We start from the raw sequence: 14,912 nt of genomic DNA on the forward strand, positions 1-14,912 counted from the left end.
TACATTTGCAAACATCCGTAATCCAGATATATTCTTGCAAGGCAAGGATTTTTTTTAATTGATGTATAGTCAAGTTTACAATGTTGTGTCAATTGCAAGGTGTTTTTTGACTTTTGAATTAAAAAATACTTTTTCAGGAGGGAAATTAGGTGTATTTATTTGTTTGATTTTTTAAAATGAGGTACTGGGGTTTGAACCCAGGACCTCGTACATGCTAAGCATGTGCTCCACCAATGAACAGTACCCTCTACCCCAAGGCAAGTTTTCTTATCCATTACTATGAAGCTAAGGGGTTCAAATAAATTGAATAGAATTCCAGATCTTTTGATCCTACTGTGGTCCTTTTCTTTATATTCTGCTGAAGGAGTTTGGGGAAAGCATATCCTTTGTTCATTTCTTTATTCAGCATTTTTGAGTAGTGACTTTATATCAGAGCCTTGCTAGGTGCTTGGAAATATAAAATAAGAAATGACACTTCTCTGCAGGGGCAGGAAGCCTAGACCAAAAACTGGGTAATGTGATCCGAGCTACAGTAGCCATGTGCAGACTATGAGGACAAACTGTACCCCCGGATTTGCTTTGGCTTCCCTTGCCTTCTGTCTGGTACACACCAGGTCACCGCAACTCAGATGGGCCCATAGCACACAGCAGAGTATGTACCTCGATCTCCTCTCCTGTCTCGGCAGGGCCTGCAACATGAGCATCCCTGACTACGTGCAGTGTGCTGAGGACCACCAGACTCTTCCCGTTGTAGTCCAAACCATGGAGATCATCTCAGAGGAGAATTTCTTTTGCATCTATCAGCTACTCACCTCGGTGAGCCATATCAGCCCATGTGGCTCCCAGTGGACACTCTGTATCCACTACAGGCACCGCTATGTGCCCGAGAATGGGTGGAGCGTCTTCCAGAAACACTGCAAGGTCGTGGGCCTTGTCACCATTACCGACTGTCTCTCTGCCAAGGCCTTGGAGAAGCTCCACGTGCAGAGGAGCTGTATGGCACCTCGATAATGACTCTCAGCTCTTTGTCTTTGTACTGCATGTGGAGGAAGTCGAGCAGCCGCGCACCGACGTTGCCTTCAAATTTAGAGGACTGCAGGGTGGTGGAGAAGAGGATCGAGGACTTCACTGAGTCACTCTTCATCTTGCTCAAGTCCAAGTGGCTGGATGGTGGCCCCAAGAATTCTGGGGACAAGATCCCCCTCCCCTGCATCCCGTTTGAGATGGAGGACTTCATGGGACTGGACACAGACAGCAGGTAAGTTTACCTGGAGGCCAGTCCACCCTGGCTTTGTGCCGGATTGCTTCCCTACATCCAGAAAGGGATCAGCAAGGAAGAAGTCTGTCTTGTAGCCAAGGGGGGATGGAGATGCAGCCCGCCGGTTTACAGACATTTCAAAGTGAATCCGCCTTTGTTTCAGAGAGATCCTTTTAGGGTTAGTGTGGACACTTACTCCCGCTTTACAGCCATGACCATGGTGGGACCCCTGGGGTTGCTGTCCAATAAAGTAGCCAAAGCCACTGATGCTAGGAGCACTGGGGAGGAGGCTGGGCTCAGCTGAGATGTGCTGTAGGTCAAATGCACATCAGACACTGAGGCTTGTCTAGTAAAAGCATATAAACTATCTCTTTACTTCCCATATTGATTACATGTCAAAATGATAGTATTTTACATACAGTAGATTAAGTAAGATCTGTTCTTAAAATCAGTTTCTAGTATTTGTTTTTTGTTTGTTGGTTTGTTTCTTTGTTTACCATTTTAAACGTGGCAAATGGGAAACGTTATTTACATGGCTCTCATTTCATTTCTGTTGGGCAGCCTGTCCTGGGACAGTCTCATCCCTTTGCTTATAGATGAGATGCTGAACCCCGAGAGGCGGAAAGAGGAGCTGGTTGAGCTGGGGCTGGAGCCGGTGTCTCCTGCCTCCCAGGCCCAGCACCTATTCTGCTCAGGCCCTCTCTTCTTGCCCGACAGCCTCCATGACAAGTTAGGACATCAGAAACACCGCCGGGGACTTCCTAATGAACTCCTTATGCAGGGAAAGGCGTATCACGGTGTATGGGACAGAGCAGGGAAATGTTCATTCTCACTTCTTCCCTGTGATTAAGTCAACGGCCCCACATTGCCTCGGAAGTACAGACGAGCTCTTCTGGGCTGCCTACCCCCCCAACTTCAGCTCTGTTTCCCGGTGTATCTGTTGTGCTGTCCCTCAGGCAGAAGAGGGTGAGATGCCTTTTCCGAGACGTGGAAACCTTTGCTGGGGAGAGTGAGGGAAGCTGTGTTCCCCCGGCCTACGGCCTCTGTCCTTGAGTCTGGAGAGGGCTCATGGTGGTCCCACAGGTGACGGTCGGAGAACCTGGCACATGTTTCTGGGCCCGCTGTGAAGGAAGTGCTCTGTGACTCTTGAACTTAGCTAAGATCAGATCCTACTCTCTGGTTGTTGGTAAGTTGGAGGAGAAGATGCTAGAGAATTGATAAAAAGAATGTCTAGACCAGCCCTGTGAGTGAGAAGCACAGGGGACACGAGTCCCACCTGCGAGAGACAATGTAGCGGGCTCTGGATGAATTTTCTGTTCCTCCCAGACATACCTCTATGACTTAAGGAAGGGGAGAGGCATGCTGTAGCCATGATCTGTACTTGTCCTCTCAGGGCCCTGTGATCTACATGCCCGCACTCCCCATCTGCTTCTTAAGATGAGCTGGCATGTATAGGAGCCTGGGCACTGCTGAGGGCATAGCTCCCAGCACCGTGCTACACAGAGTCTGGCTCTGTTCACCTCACCTGTCAACTCCTGCTGAGGCCCCAGACATTAGTCAAGGTAGGTGCATCAGCGAAACCTAAGCAGGGACCACCTTCTCCCCCTGGACAGAGTGGTGAGTGAGCAGTGGAAGCCTGGAGCCCTGCCCCAGCCCCCACGCCAGTGCCACTTCTTTTGTCATAGGAGGCACTGGTGATATTTTTGCTCAACAAATGCTTGTCTCTGAGTCTGCAGACCCACCAGAGAATGCCAGCTTGTTTTTGCCTTTTGAAGTCTGCCCTTGGGACTTGGCGGAGTAGCCGGATGTGTACTTAGCCCACAGTGGTTCAGCGCATTAAACCTGCCTCCTTGTGGGTCTGTCTATTGTGGTACCATAAGGGCTCAGCCAGCATCTGAACGTCATTGAGATAACGCGGCCAGTGAGCTAGGGTCAAGCACATTCTCCTCCAGTCACTTTTACTCCATTGTTTCTTTTACTATTCCACAGTCATTAATTTTTTAAACAATGCTTTGGTGCAGGAGCAGAGCCTCATTCTCTCCTGCTACTCTTGGTGGAAGTGAGTAAAACGGTCCAGACTGAAATGCGACCACATTTTGTAGCTCAAAAGCTGCCTAGACGCTTGTAGGTCGAATTTTGGTTAGGGGAGCTGAACACGTTGTGGTCCCCCGGCAGTGCCGCTCCCCTCAGGCCCCTGCTTTCCCTTGAGCAGGAGGTGAGGTTGGGCCTCACCATCCCCGTGTCCCTGGCCTCACACACTCACATAAATTCTTGTACATGCAGTCAAAATCATTTTTGTTCTTGTGTGATTCTAATTTTCTCTTGTTCCTCTTTTCCTTTCTCTTTACTCCTTTTTCACTTGTACTGCCCAGTGAGCATGTTGTTGCTTCTGAAAATGTGGGCTGTGCACACCCTGCATTGGAAATAGCCAGATTGCCCTCCGTACAGTCTCCATCGCTTTAAAAAGCAACAACTTAACAGCTGTTTTGATCCATCTATTATCTTAGTCATTTTTTAATTTCTATTTTTTTGGAATATTTGCTTTGTTAGCTCATCACCCACTGGTGTTTGATACCTGTTGAAATCCTTGCTTTTGAGGAACATGTTTGGTCCTCCTTTTATTTGGTGACAAATGCGCCCTTATTAAATTTGTTTGATTGTTTTGAAGAAGTAAGATGCGAATTGATTTTGTCGGGTGCTCAGGGATTCTTTTCATGGAGTATTTAAACTTGTAAGGTCAAACTCTGCAGCATTTTGCTCGATTCCTGCTTTTACACAAACGTGCTCGGCACGCGGTTCCTGGCTGTCGCTGTGTGACGTGTGTGACGGCGCTTCCTGGCCGGCGGTCACTGGTGAGGAAGTGGCCGCCACGGAGGTGACAGCTGCAGGGGACGCTGTTGGAGGAAGCGGTCACCGTTTGGTTCTCCTTGGCAGGAGATGATGTGATGAGTCAGAGTAGGGTGGCTGCGAGGTGTAGCAGTGTCCAATTTTCAAGTGGTTTTCAGGCCCAGGCTTGTGGCTTAGTAGCCGTGTCAGTTTGAAGGACGCACGCAAGGAAGTGAAACAATTTATCTAATCAATTGAAGCAGTGATGTACCCAATTCCCAGGACTATTGTGGAGATCCAGTGAGATACACTGTGCAGTGTGCAGCGTGGTCTCCAGCAGAGAGTCAGTGCTGAGTGAGTGCCAGTGAGTATCTGGTAGGTCAGTTGAGGGTAGTGGGACTCGGTGTCTGAGGATATCTGGTCCCTGAAGGAGGGGTCCATTCACATCTGTGAGTGATGGGCCTGAGTTGGGAGACGCAGGGAGACCTTACCCTCCGACCAGGGGCCCTGGTAAGGACGGCTATGGGAGGAACACCGTGAAGTCAGCTCTTTGCATGTGGAGTTGGAGCTGCCTTTGAGACAACTAACTGCAGTGTCACGAGCTTAAAGAGGAGATCTGGGCCCAGGTTGTGCATTTTCCTAAAATCTCAACTCCTAAGGACGCCGAAGTATTGATCACTGAACGTGAAGTCATACTTTAAAGGACAAACGAATAGTAGTATTATCTCTGTCATCAAAGCTCACGTCTATTTATTCATCACTCACTTTGCTAATTGGGTACTTACAGAGCTCACTTCACCGTCCTCCCGTGGGCTCAGGCTCCACAGAAAAGAGCTGGTGAGACTCCCTCTTTTCTAGAATAAGACACATTTAGCTTGTAGACTTCTGTACCTCGCCAGACTTAGGAAATTAGTTTGTTGGTTTAATTGTATTTTCTGTTGGCCATGTCCTGACAGGAGAGAAATTTTACCTCATGGTCATGTTTCAATTAGCTGTTACTGAGAATTGCTGATCTGATACATAGTGTATGTATTACATTAACTTTGTAGAGTAGTTATCATTTTTCTGTCTTTGCCCTTTAATTTTGTTTGCCCCTTCAGTGTTCTATTCTTTTTGGGGCCTTATTTTTTTTTTATTAAAAAATGTCTGTTAGCAGTTAAGAAAAAAAAAGCAAAGAAAAAATGCACATGAGAACTAAATTTAGAAAATGTCTAGTGTGTTTTCTGTCTCGGCAATGGAGGGTTCTAGAAACTCCTGAAAACCTTCATTACACAAGTTCCTTAAAATGCTGATTGAGAAATAAAACCTTCCTTCCTCATCTTTCAAGCTGCACAACTCATTGTCAAGAAAGTGAGGGAAAATTCTCAGAAGCCAAGACAAACGAGAAAGCAGGGTTTCTGAGAGATACGTGAGCGTTAGAAGCCGTGGTGTGCTGGTTGGCTCCTGAACTGATTTTCAGTTGCCTTGACAGGAGGGAAGGATGTTAGCCCCAGACCTCTCATACTAGGAGTTGGATGGGTGATCATATAATGGGCCAAGCCCATCCTGAGAATCTTGCTTTACTAAAGGGTGAAATAGGAAAAAAAAATTCCTCAAGACAAGAAAGTAAGAAAAGTCAATTTTGTTGGAAGAGGGGAAAAATAACAAATCCAAAGTAAGGATATAGTTTAAAGCTGTTCTGGCATGAGAGTGACCACAAACTCCTGGCAGAAAAGCACAGCTACTCCTTGATTGATAAGTTGTGTTTTGAATGAATCAGTGAACAGCTATTCCGAAAAAGGCCTCCAGAGTCTTGTGGATCAAGATACTGGACAGCAAACACCTCTCTTCCAAGGTCTCATTCAAATAACCAGAAAGGTTTTAAAGGAAACTAACAATAATCTGAGTTGTATTTATTGACATTACTATATGCTAAGAATTCAGAGGTGACTATGGAGTTGTCTCCTCTTTTATGGACCTTATTTTCTCTTTGGGGAGAAAAATGACATAGTTGGGTATCTTGGTGGAGGGAGGTGTTAGTCTGTTGCAATTAGCCAGGAGAGGAGATTAAGAAAACAGTGAAAGATGGGTGAACTTTTTAGCTGAGGACAGTCTTGTTCACTTGGCTTTTAATTGCAGGCTCAATGAGCTGTCACTGGAGGGACTAGATCTTACGGAGGATGGACTTAGCTCAGGCCTCTTTTGAATGGACAAGTGAACCTGGAAAAAGACAGTCAAATCTGTGCAGACATTAAAGTTCACTTGAACGTGCTGCATCCCTGAGCCAAAGATAGGACAAATATGCAGCAATTCTTGAGGACAGAAGAGTGGTTTTTAAGGTTCTCCAAGAATGAATCCCATGGAACCGAGATGGCCAGTTGTCAAACTGAGACTTTGTCCTTTGGACGGTGTACCCAGCAAGGGTATTGGCCTTTTATATGTTTCCATTTGTCTTTAATACATGTCTGTTGATGAGGACATGGGCACAAATGTTTGACACCTTGTCGAGGCGATTTTGGATACCTGCCTAGAAGCACGGGCACAGTTGCGGCTGCTTCATACATCTTGCAGCCCATCCCTTTCCCCGGCTCCGTGATCACGGCAGAGTGGTTCCTTGTTGACCTGTCCGTTTCCTCTGTGACATCATAACCCATGAAAAGACCGGAGCATATTAACTTGGCTTTGTTAAAGTCAAAGGTACAGATCAAATATGGAGTCAGATTTGTTCTTTCCTATTTCAGTAGTACCATGGAGATGGCAGTTTGGGCAGCTTTTTGTAGTGTCCTGGAGGCTTTCTCTCTCAGCTTCTGGGTGCCTCTATTGAAAACCCTTCATTGCTGTCTGGCCTGCTGGTAATGCACACTGCCTGTTTTGCCCTGAAGATGTGTTCTGTTTATAAACTCATCTCTACTCCTTGGAAAACAACTCAAGAAAAACTCAGTTGGTTTTCCACCAGCCATGGGCAGGGGTGAGGTAAACCGTGTTATTATTTCATAAAATAATAGTAATAATAGTAATAGTCATAGTAGTAGTACTTGTAGTAATAGTAATAATAATAATAATAATAATAATTATAATAATAATAATAATTATAATAATAATAATAATAATATTAATAGAAGTCTTAAAACAGGACAGAGCCCATTGGAGAGAGTCAAAAAATGCTTTCTGGCTTAAATCAAAAGTGATGACTAGTGATTCCATGGCTGCTGTATTTGCTAAGCTAATTACTCCTTTGCTCCATTACACATTTCTTTTATCTGAAAAAGAAATACAAGGAAATGGTTTAAAAAAAACTCAAACAGAGCACAAAAATACACAAGTGAAAGAAGTTTTCCCTCATCCTCTGTTCTTTCAGCCCTCTCTGGAGATGCCTCTGTTTACTATCCTTTGGGTGCTTTTCCAGATATGCTTTGCACATTCCCACCTATGTATGTAAATTCCTTTAAAATTTTAGTTATTTTTAACTTAAAGGGATTTAAATCCTCAAGTGGCTTCTGGCCGGGTAATATAACAGAACAAATCTGACTCCATATTAGATTTGTTCCTTTGAATTTAACCCTGTGCTCTGTCACCTAGGCTTCATCTTGCTTGTAAAACAATGTTGCCTAGAGCCTGAAATAAACAGGAGACCCTATTCTGAAGGCTCTGACCTTTAAGGATATTTAACACTTTTTCATTCATTAAAAGATAGCAAATTGCAGAATAGAAAATAACGTTTCTTTTGTTGGAGGTTTACAGGGATCTGACCCACGCAGATAGCTGCAAGAACAAAGGATTCTAACAAGAAGGAATTCCTACACTAAGAAGTTTGCACTAACCAAGCACATAGGAAAGGAGCCTGAATTGTGACTTGGGGAGATGGTTTTCCAGGACATTTGTTTGCCATCTAGGTCTACAGAAACTTGCTATTCCATGCCCCAACATCTGGTCTCCCAACTTATTGGCCTGTCCTGCACTGAGGAGAATGAATTTGGACTTGGTAACACTCCTATCTACCTAGAAAGCTGGGCACTGGAGCTGAGTGTTATGGAAACAGGCCAGCCAAGAAAAAAGCACCAATCGGAGTGTTGGAGTACTCAGAATTATTATGCCGGTGGGCTCAGAGGGGCTTCGGCTCCGAAGTTTTGAGTACCTCCAAGACGTGCACATGAGGTTTTAAAGGCTTAATTACAAGTAAGGGGGGATTAGCCAATAAGGCTCAAAGAACAAAAAGCAAGGAATAAGTACACTGGAGCTTATCAATTTGTAACAGATCACATTACTGACACTTGTTGAGCTTGGAATTACGAGTTAGGTTGTTAGGCCAATAAACTGACACTAAACTTCAGATTTACGAGATAGCCCAGCAGAATTTAGATCAGTAAACTGACACTTATCACACTTAGATTTGTGACTTAGCTTGTTAGCCCAGCTGGACTTTTCCTTCACATGAGGACAGCTCTCCCACACCCAGGGAACTACTGTGAGCCCTTGATGTTTCCACTAGGGTGGGTATGGTTTACCCAGGAGGGATGGGGACTATGCACCAACACTCAGGCAGTCTGCTCTGTCTGGGGCTCTGATCTTGTACCATCCCGCTCCCCGCCAGCCCAACACCTGGGACAGTGGAGCTAAGGCAGAGATCCTGCCTGCCTGTTTCCCAGCGTGTAAAAGGGGAATATGTGCTCTTCCCAAGGTAGTTCTGAGCGACAACACCTGCGGGTGCTTGGTTCTCAGAGCAACAGAAAACCCAGCTCCGCGTGGGGGCAACGGGTGTGATCTCCCTAGGGTTTCTGCAGAAGCATCGGACGGAGGGTTGGATCACGGTGGTAAAATTGAGCTGCGGGGCTTGAAGGGTAACAGAAGGGTACAGAGGCAGGTCTGCCGCCTAGGGGTGCCCCAGAGGTAAAGCTTTTTTTTCTCCAACTCCGCTAAGACCCTCCCTTCTCCAGAGCCCTTCCTTCTCTCTGCTCATCCTGTCCATCTGTATCCCTCCAATTTTCCCGTCCTCTCCACCCGCTCCCATCTTCTCCCTCCCTCGCTGTCCCACCTTCTCTCACAGAACCCAGAGAGGATCGCTGGCCCTCCTGCGCATGCGCAGTCAGTGCCAAGTGGTCCGCTGCTTGGGAGCTCCATATCCGAGCCGGGGATCGGGCCCAAAGGCTTCTCAACTACGTCGCCCGGTAGGCCTTTGGTTCCTGCCTGGGGCCGGGGCCTCTGACTGTGGAAGTGCAAGGTGGGGGGCTCCCAGGAAAGGGGTCAGGCGGCTGCGGGAGGGCGGTCCGCCTGTCACAGACCCCAAGGGCGCTAGTCAGCCCGTGTTCAGATGAATTGCTCAGGCCAGACCCCTCTGCCAGCGCCACCTGCCCCGGCGCCCCGGCCACAGTGTCCAGGGCCTGGTGTGCACCTGCCACCTCTCACCCAGCCGGGATCCCCTCAGTCCGCGGCTGGCGCCCCATTCCCCTCTCCCTCCCGCTAGTCCTCTCCTCCCGGGCTTCCTCTCCTCGTCCGCCGGCCCGTCCCCGCCCCTGGGCGGGCTGTGTCCCGGGCGGGCGGGGTCTGCGGACCCGGACGGGGGCGGGCGCCTGGGACTGGGGCTGGGGCTGTCCTCCGAGCGAGGCTGCAGCCCGCGTCCCCCTCCCCGCTTTCCCTGCCCCGCGACCCCGGGGCTGCCCTGCTCTCCCTTTCCCGCTCCCTGAGGACCAGCTCTGTGGCGTGGGCGCTGCTACCTGGGCTGAAAGCCTCCGGCTCTAACGCCCAGCTTCTCCTGGTGGAGTTGGGAAAAGGGAGCGTCACTGCTAAGCGAGGTTCTGTCTCCCCCCTCCATGTTTCTGCAGCAGGTAAGTACCTTGAACGCTTTCAGGTGTTATGATGGAGGTGCTTGTTGATGTCACGTGTTTTTATAGTGAGAGGGATTGCAGTGGTGAAAGCAGGGCTTGGTTCTGTTAAAAATGTGCTGAAGGCATGAGGCTGTGACATCCTCCTTCCTTCCCTCTCCCAGGGTGAAAGGAGTGATCCTCGATTTTCAAAAGATAGTTACAGTCCCTAACTAGCCCAGCCCAGCTAGTGTGTGTTAAGAGGAACAGCACCACCAGAGGCCTTGGAGACCCAGGGATATTGCAGTCCTAAAGTGCTCCTGGCATAGTTTGGCTTGTTTAGGTTTTTTGTTTTTCTTAAATTGTGGGACAGACTAGTGTATAAACTGAAAAATAATTGTCAAGAAATAATTTTCATAGGACAGTTTTATTGTGATATAGTTCACACACCATGAATTCCATCCATTTAAATGGTACAATTCAGCAGCTTTTTGCATATTCACAGTGGTGCATGCATTATTATTCCAGAACGTTTTCATCACTTCAGAAAGAGCAGTGGAAATGAATGACCTATCCACCCCTCCCAAGTGGTGGTTCTAAAGAAATTTCTTGGCTATTCCTGACCATAAATTAACTTGTTATATTCCAAGAAAAATCTGGTAGGAATTCTAACCAGAATTGAAATGAATCTGTCTATCAAAACAGGAAGAATTTATACCTTTATGGCATAAACTTCTTCTGCCCATGAATATATCTGGGACCCTATCTTTTCATCTGACCAGAGCCTGGCCCATGTGAAGTCCTCACTACTTTTTGGGCTTGTGAATGATGAGATTCTATACATCGTTAGTTGCAACTGTAGCCTTTCACAGAAGAGAAAAGTAACCTCAGTGAAGCAAGTGACTCTCTGATGGTCAGAAAGAGTGTCAGCCAGTGCTGGAGTGATCCAGTGGACTTGGTGTTTGCAGCTAGATTTCTCGACCACCTACAGTTAAGGGGATTAGAGAGTTCTTTTATTTTTTCTTAATGGCATTGCATTTATTTTTACTTATTTTTTAAAATTATTTTTTATTTAAGTGTAGTCAATTTACAATGTTAGTTTCAAGTGTACAGCAGAGATTCAGTTATAAACATATGCATATGTATATATATATGTTTTAGATTGTTTTTAGTATAAATCACTACAAGAAATTGAATATAGTTCCCTGTGTTATGTAGCAGGTCCTTGTCATTTATTTTATATTTACTAATTTGTATCTGTTAATCCCCCCTTTCCTGCCTGCTAAACACAGTTTGCTTTCTATGTCCATGAGTCCATTACTAGGAGCACCATTTTTCCTAGTAATACATGCTCTTTTGCTGCTTTCAGTTTCAGTAATTCCATCTTATCTGTGGGCGCTTTTCTTCTGGTGGCCTTAATGTGGTTTGCACACGTGGTAATAGAGATCTGTATTTGGGAGAACCCCAGGCCTCGTGTAGTCCCTGGTACAGAGTGCCCACTGAATTGATGCTTGAACTGGGAAAAAAGCACAGTAAATGTTGGAATTTCCACTATGGTTGAGAATTCTATAACCTCTTTTGACAAACTTAATATTGGCTGCACCCATTCTGGGTAATTTGGTGGAAATTCATGTTATGGTGGTGAAGAGACGGGGCCTTGTATGCTTCTTCTCTTTCTGTTTTCTAACACTCATTCTCCTGGGCCTTCCAGATCCTCCCCTAGAAGTGCCAGGTCTGGCTTGGTGCTGCGCTGAGGCAATATTTGTTAATAAGGCCCTTTCCTCATCTCTTCTGAGCCTCCGGTTCTTTCTCTGCACAATGAGGGCTTAGACTAGATAACTACTTTTCAGTTTCTTTTAAAGCCATGTTTCCTTTGAGAAACAGAAAATGCAAATCTCTCCTCTCAAACCAACCCTTTAGATTTTGAAAAGTCCTCCAAGGAGTGACATAGCTCTTTGTGGAAAATGAATGTGATTGTGATTCCAGGTGACACAGAAAAGACTATTCAGAGATTGATTGCAGGGAGAGGGCAGGAAAGGGGCAGTATGTCACACTTTCTAGTGTGAGCACTGGAGCAGGGGCTTGGATTTAAATACGGTGTCTGACGTGGCCTCTCTCTAATCTTGTAGAATGTGATAAACTACTCTACCTCAGTTTCTTGATGTGTCAAGTTGGGGTGATAATATTTTAAGGCTTTTGTGAAACATTATGCACATAAGCCATTTGTGTATGGGTAGAAACAAGACCTGCTAGGGATTCAGGGATTTGTTTAAAAAAAAAAAAAATCTTGTCCATAGCACTCTGTCTGTGTGTATTTAGTAGTTCCTGAAGGGTGAGGGTGAGTCTAAAGTCCATCGTGGGACAGGTGGCCCATGATTCTCTGTGCCCCTGAATGCCCCCTGCTCCCCAGTCCTCTTCCTCAGTCCAGGATGAAGTTCCCTAGTAGATTTACTCAGAGGTCTTGTGAAAATGGCTATTCATTTTATTGTTTCACCAAGAAGGGCTGCCATCATGATCTCTGTGGTCAGGTTTTGAAGGGCTGCCATCATGATATCTGGTAAGCATTCTATGGAATTGGGTGTTTCTATTTAATGAAAAGAAAAAAATTAGAAATAGAAAATTAGAACAAGGATGGTCACATGGGCTCTTGGAAGTGGACACCATTAGAAGTTGGAGGGACTAGTGGGCTCAGTGGGAATGTTAACTGAGTGTATCTCATGGGCTGGGCATTGTCCTATTTGTACTGTGTGTTCCTTATTTGAGACAGTGAGCTCACCTAACCTCGAACACCTCTTTAAAAAATTAGACTTTTTATTTTGAGATGTAATGTAGATTCCCATGTGGTAGTAAGAGATAATATGGAGAGAGCCTATGGACTCTTTGCCCAGTTTTCCTTAATGGTTCCATCTTGCAATATTGGGGTACAATTCATTACTGACTCACTAACAATTTGAGGTTTGTGTTATTGCCCTCATTTCTATCCACGATTAAATTGGGGCTTAGAGAAGCACACAGGCCTGTCCAGGTCACCCACATTGTTAGTGCAGAGTCTGGTGAACGTGGGCTTGGGATTTCCAGGAAGTATCATTATGATGGTCTTTGGCAGGGAGCAGCATTCACTTTGCTTGTTTATTCATTCATTCAAAAAACATTTATTGAGTAAATTCTGTGGGTCAGATGCTTTCTTAGGGTTATCTGATTCTTCAGCAGTACTGAGAACCAGGTAATGTTTATATTTTTTAAACTGAGAAAATTAGCTCTGAGAGGTTATAACTCCCCCAAAGGAAGAATAGCTCATAAAGGGGGGATAGTACATTTGTACAGTCACCACTTTTTATGCAGGTGGTACCCTAGGCATTTTACATTTGCAAACATCCGTAATCCAGATATATTCTTGCAAGGCAAGGATTTTTTTTAATTGATGTATAGTCAAGTTTACAATGTTGTGTCAATTGCAAGGTGTTTTTTGACTTTTGAATTAAAAAATACTTTTTCAGGAGGGAAATTAGGTGTATTTATTTGTTTGATTTTTTAAAATGAGGTACTGGGGTTTGAACCCAGGACCTCGTACATGCTAAGCATGTGCTCCACCAATGAACAGTACCCTCTACCCCAAGGCAAGTTTTCTTATCCATTACTATGAAGCTAAGGGGTTCAAATAAATTGAATAGAATTCCAGATCTTTTGATCCTACTGTGGTCCTTTTCTTTATATTCTGCTGAAGGAGTTTGGGGAAAGCATATCCTTTGTTCATTTCTTTATTCAGCATTTTTGAGTAGTGACTTTATATCAGAGCCTTGCTAGGTGCTTGGAAATATAAAATAAGAAATGACACTTCTCTGCAGGGGCAGGAAGCCTAGACCAAAAACTGGGTAATGTGATCCGAGCTACAGTAGCCATGTGCAGACTATGAGGACAAACTGTACCCCCGGATTTGCTTTGGCTTCCCTTGCCTTCTGTCTGGTACACACCAGGTCACCGCAACCCAGATGGGCCCATAGCACACAGCAGAGTATGTACCTCGATCTCCTCTCCTGTCTCGGCAGGGCCTGCAACATGAGCATCCCTGACTACGTGCAGTGTGCTGAGGACCACCAGACTCTTCCCGTTGTAGTCCAAACCATGGAGATCATCTCAGAGGAGAATTTCTTTTGCATCTATCAGCTACTCACCTCGGTGAGCCATATCAGCCCATGTGGCTCCCAGTGGACACTCTGTATCCACTACAGGCACCGCTATGTGCCCGAGAATGGGTGGAGCGTCTTCCAGAAACACTGCAAGGTCGTGGGCCTTGTCACCATTACCGACTGTCTCTCTGCCAAGGCCTTGGAGAAGCTCCACGTGCAGAGGAGCTGTATGGCACCTCGATAATGACTCTCAGCTCTTTGTCTTTGTACTGCATGTGGAGGAAGTCGAGCAGCCGCGCACCGACGTTGCCTTCAAATTTAGAGGACTGCAGGGTGGTGGAGAAGAGGATCGAGGACTTCACTGAGTCACTCTTCATCTTGCTCAAGTCCAAGTGGCTGGATGGTGGCCCCAAGAATTCTGGGGACAAGATCCCCCTCCCCTGCATCCCGTTTGAGATGGAGGACTTCATGGGACTGGACACAGACAGCAGGTAAGTTTACCTGGAGGCCAGTCCACCCTGGCTTTGTGCCGGATTGCTTCCCTACATCCAGAAAGGGATCAGCAAGGAAGAAGTCTGTCTTGTAGCCAAGGGGGGATGGAGATGCAGCCCGCCGGTTTACAGACATTTCAAAGTGAATCCGCCTTTGTTTCAGAGAGATCCTTTTAGGGTTAGTGTGGACACTTACTCCCGCTTTACAGCCATGACCATGGTGGGACCCCTGGGGTTGCTGTCCAATAAAGTAGCCAAAGCCACTGATGCTAGGAGCACTGGGGAGGAGGCTGGGCTCAGCTGAGATGTGCTGTAGGTCAAATGCACATCAGACACTGAGGCTTGTCTAGTAAAAGCATATAAACTATCTCTTTACTTCCCATATTGATTACATGTCAAAATGATAGTATTTTATACAGTAGATTAAGTAAGA

At 45.9% G+C, this 14,912-nt stretch overlaps 1 protein-coding gene across 1 annotated transcript in view; it reads left to right on the plus strand.

Moving 5' to 3' along the window:
* The window catches only part of LOC140694975 (uncharacterized), a 40,744-nt gene extending 26,654 nt beyond the window's left edge, over positions 1 to 14,090 (plus strand). The window contains exons 4-5 of the mRNA XM_072957971.1: positions 687 to 1,258; positions 13,908 to 14,090. Coding sequence (XP_072814072.1) covers positions 687 to 1,011 — 325 coding nt within the window. The 3' untranslated portion in view covers positions 1,012 to 1,258; positions 13,908 to 14,090. The remainder of the gene's footprint in view (positions 1 to 686; positions 1,259 to 13,907) is intronic.
* The last annotated feature ends 822 nt before the right edge of the window (positions 14,091 to 14,912 follow it).

The sequence above is a fragment of the Vicugna pacos genome, unplaced genomic scaffold, assembly GCF_048564905.1.
Source record: "Vicugna pacos unplaced genomic scaffold, VicPac4 scaffold_115, whole genome shotgun sequence".
Classification (NCBI taxonomy): domain Eukaryota; kingdom Metazoa; phylum Chordata; class Mammalia; order Artiodactyla; family Camelidae; genus Vicugna; species Vicugna pacos.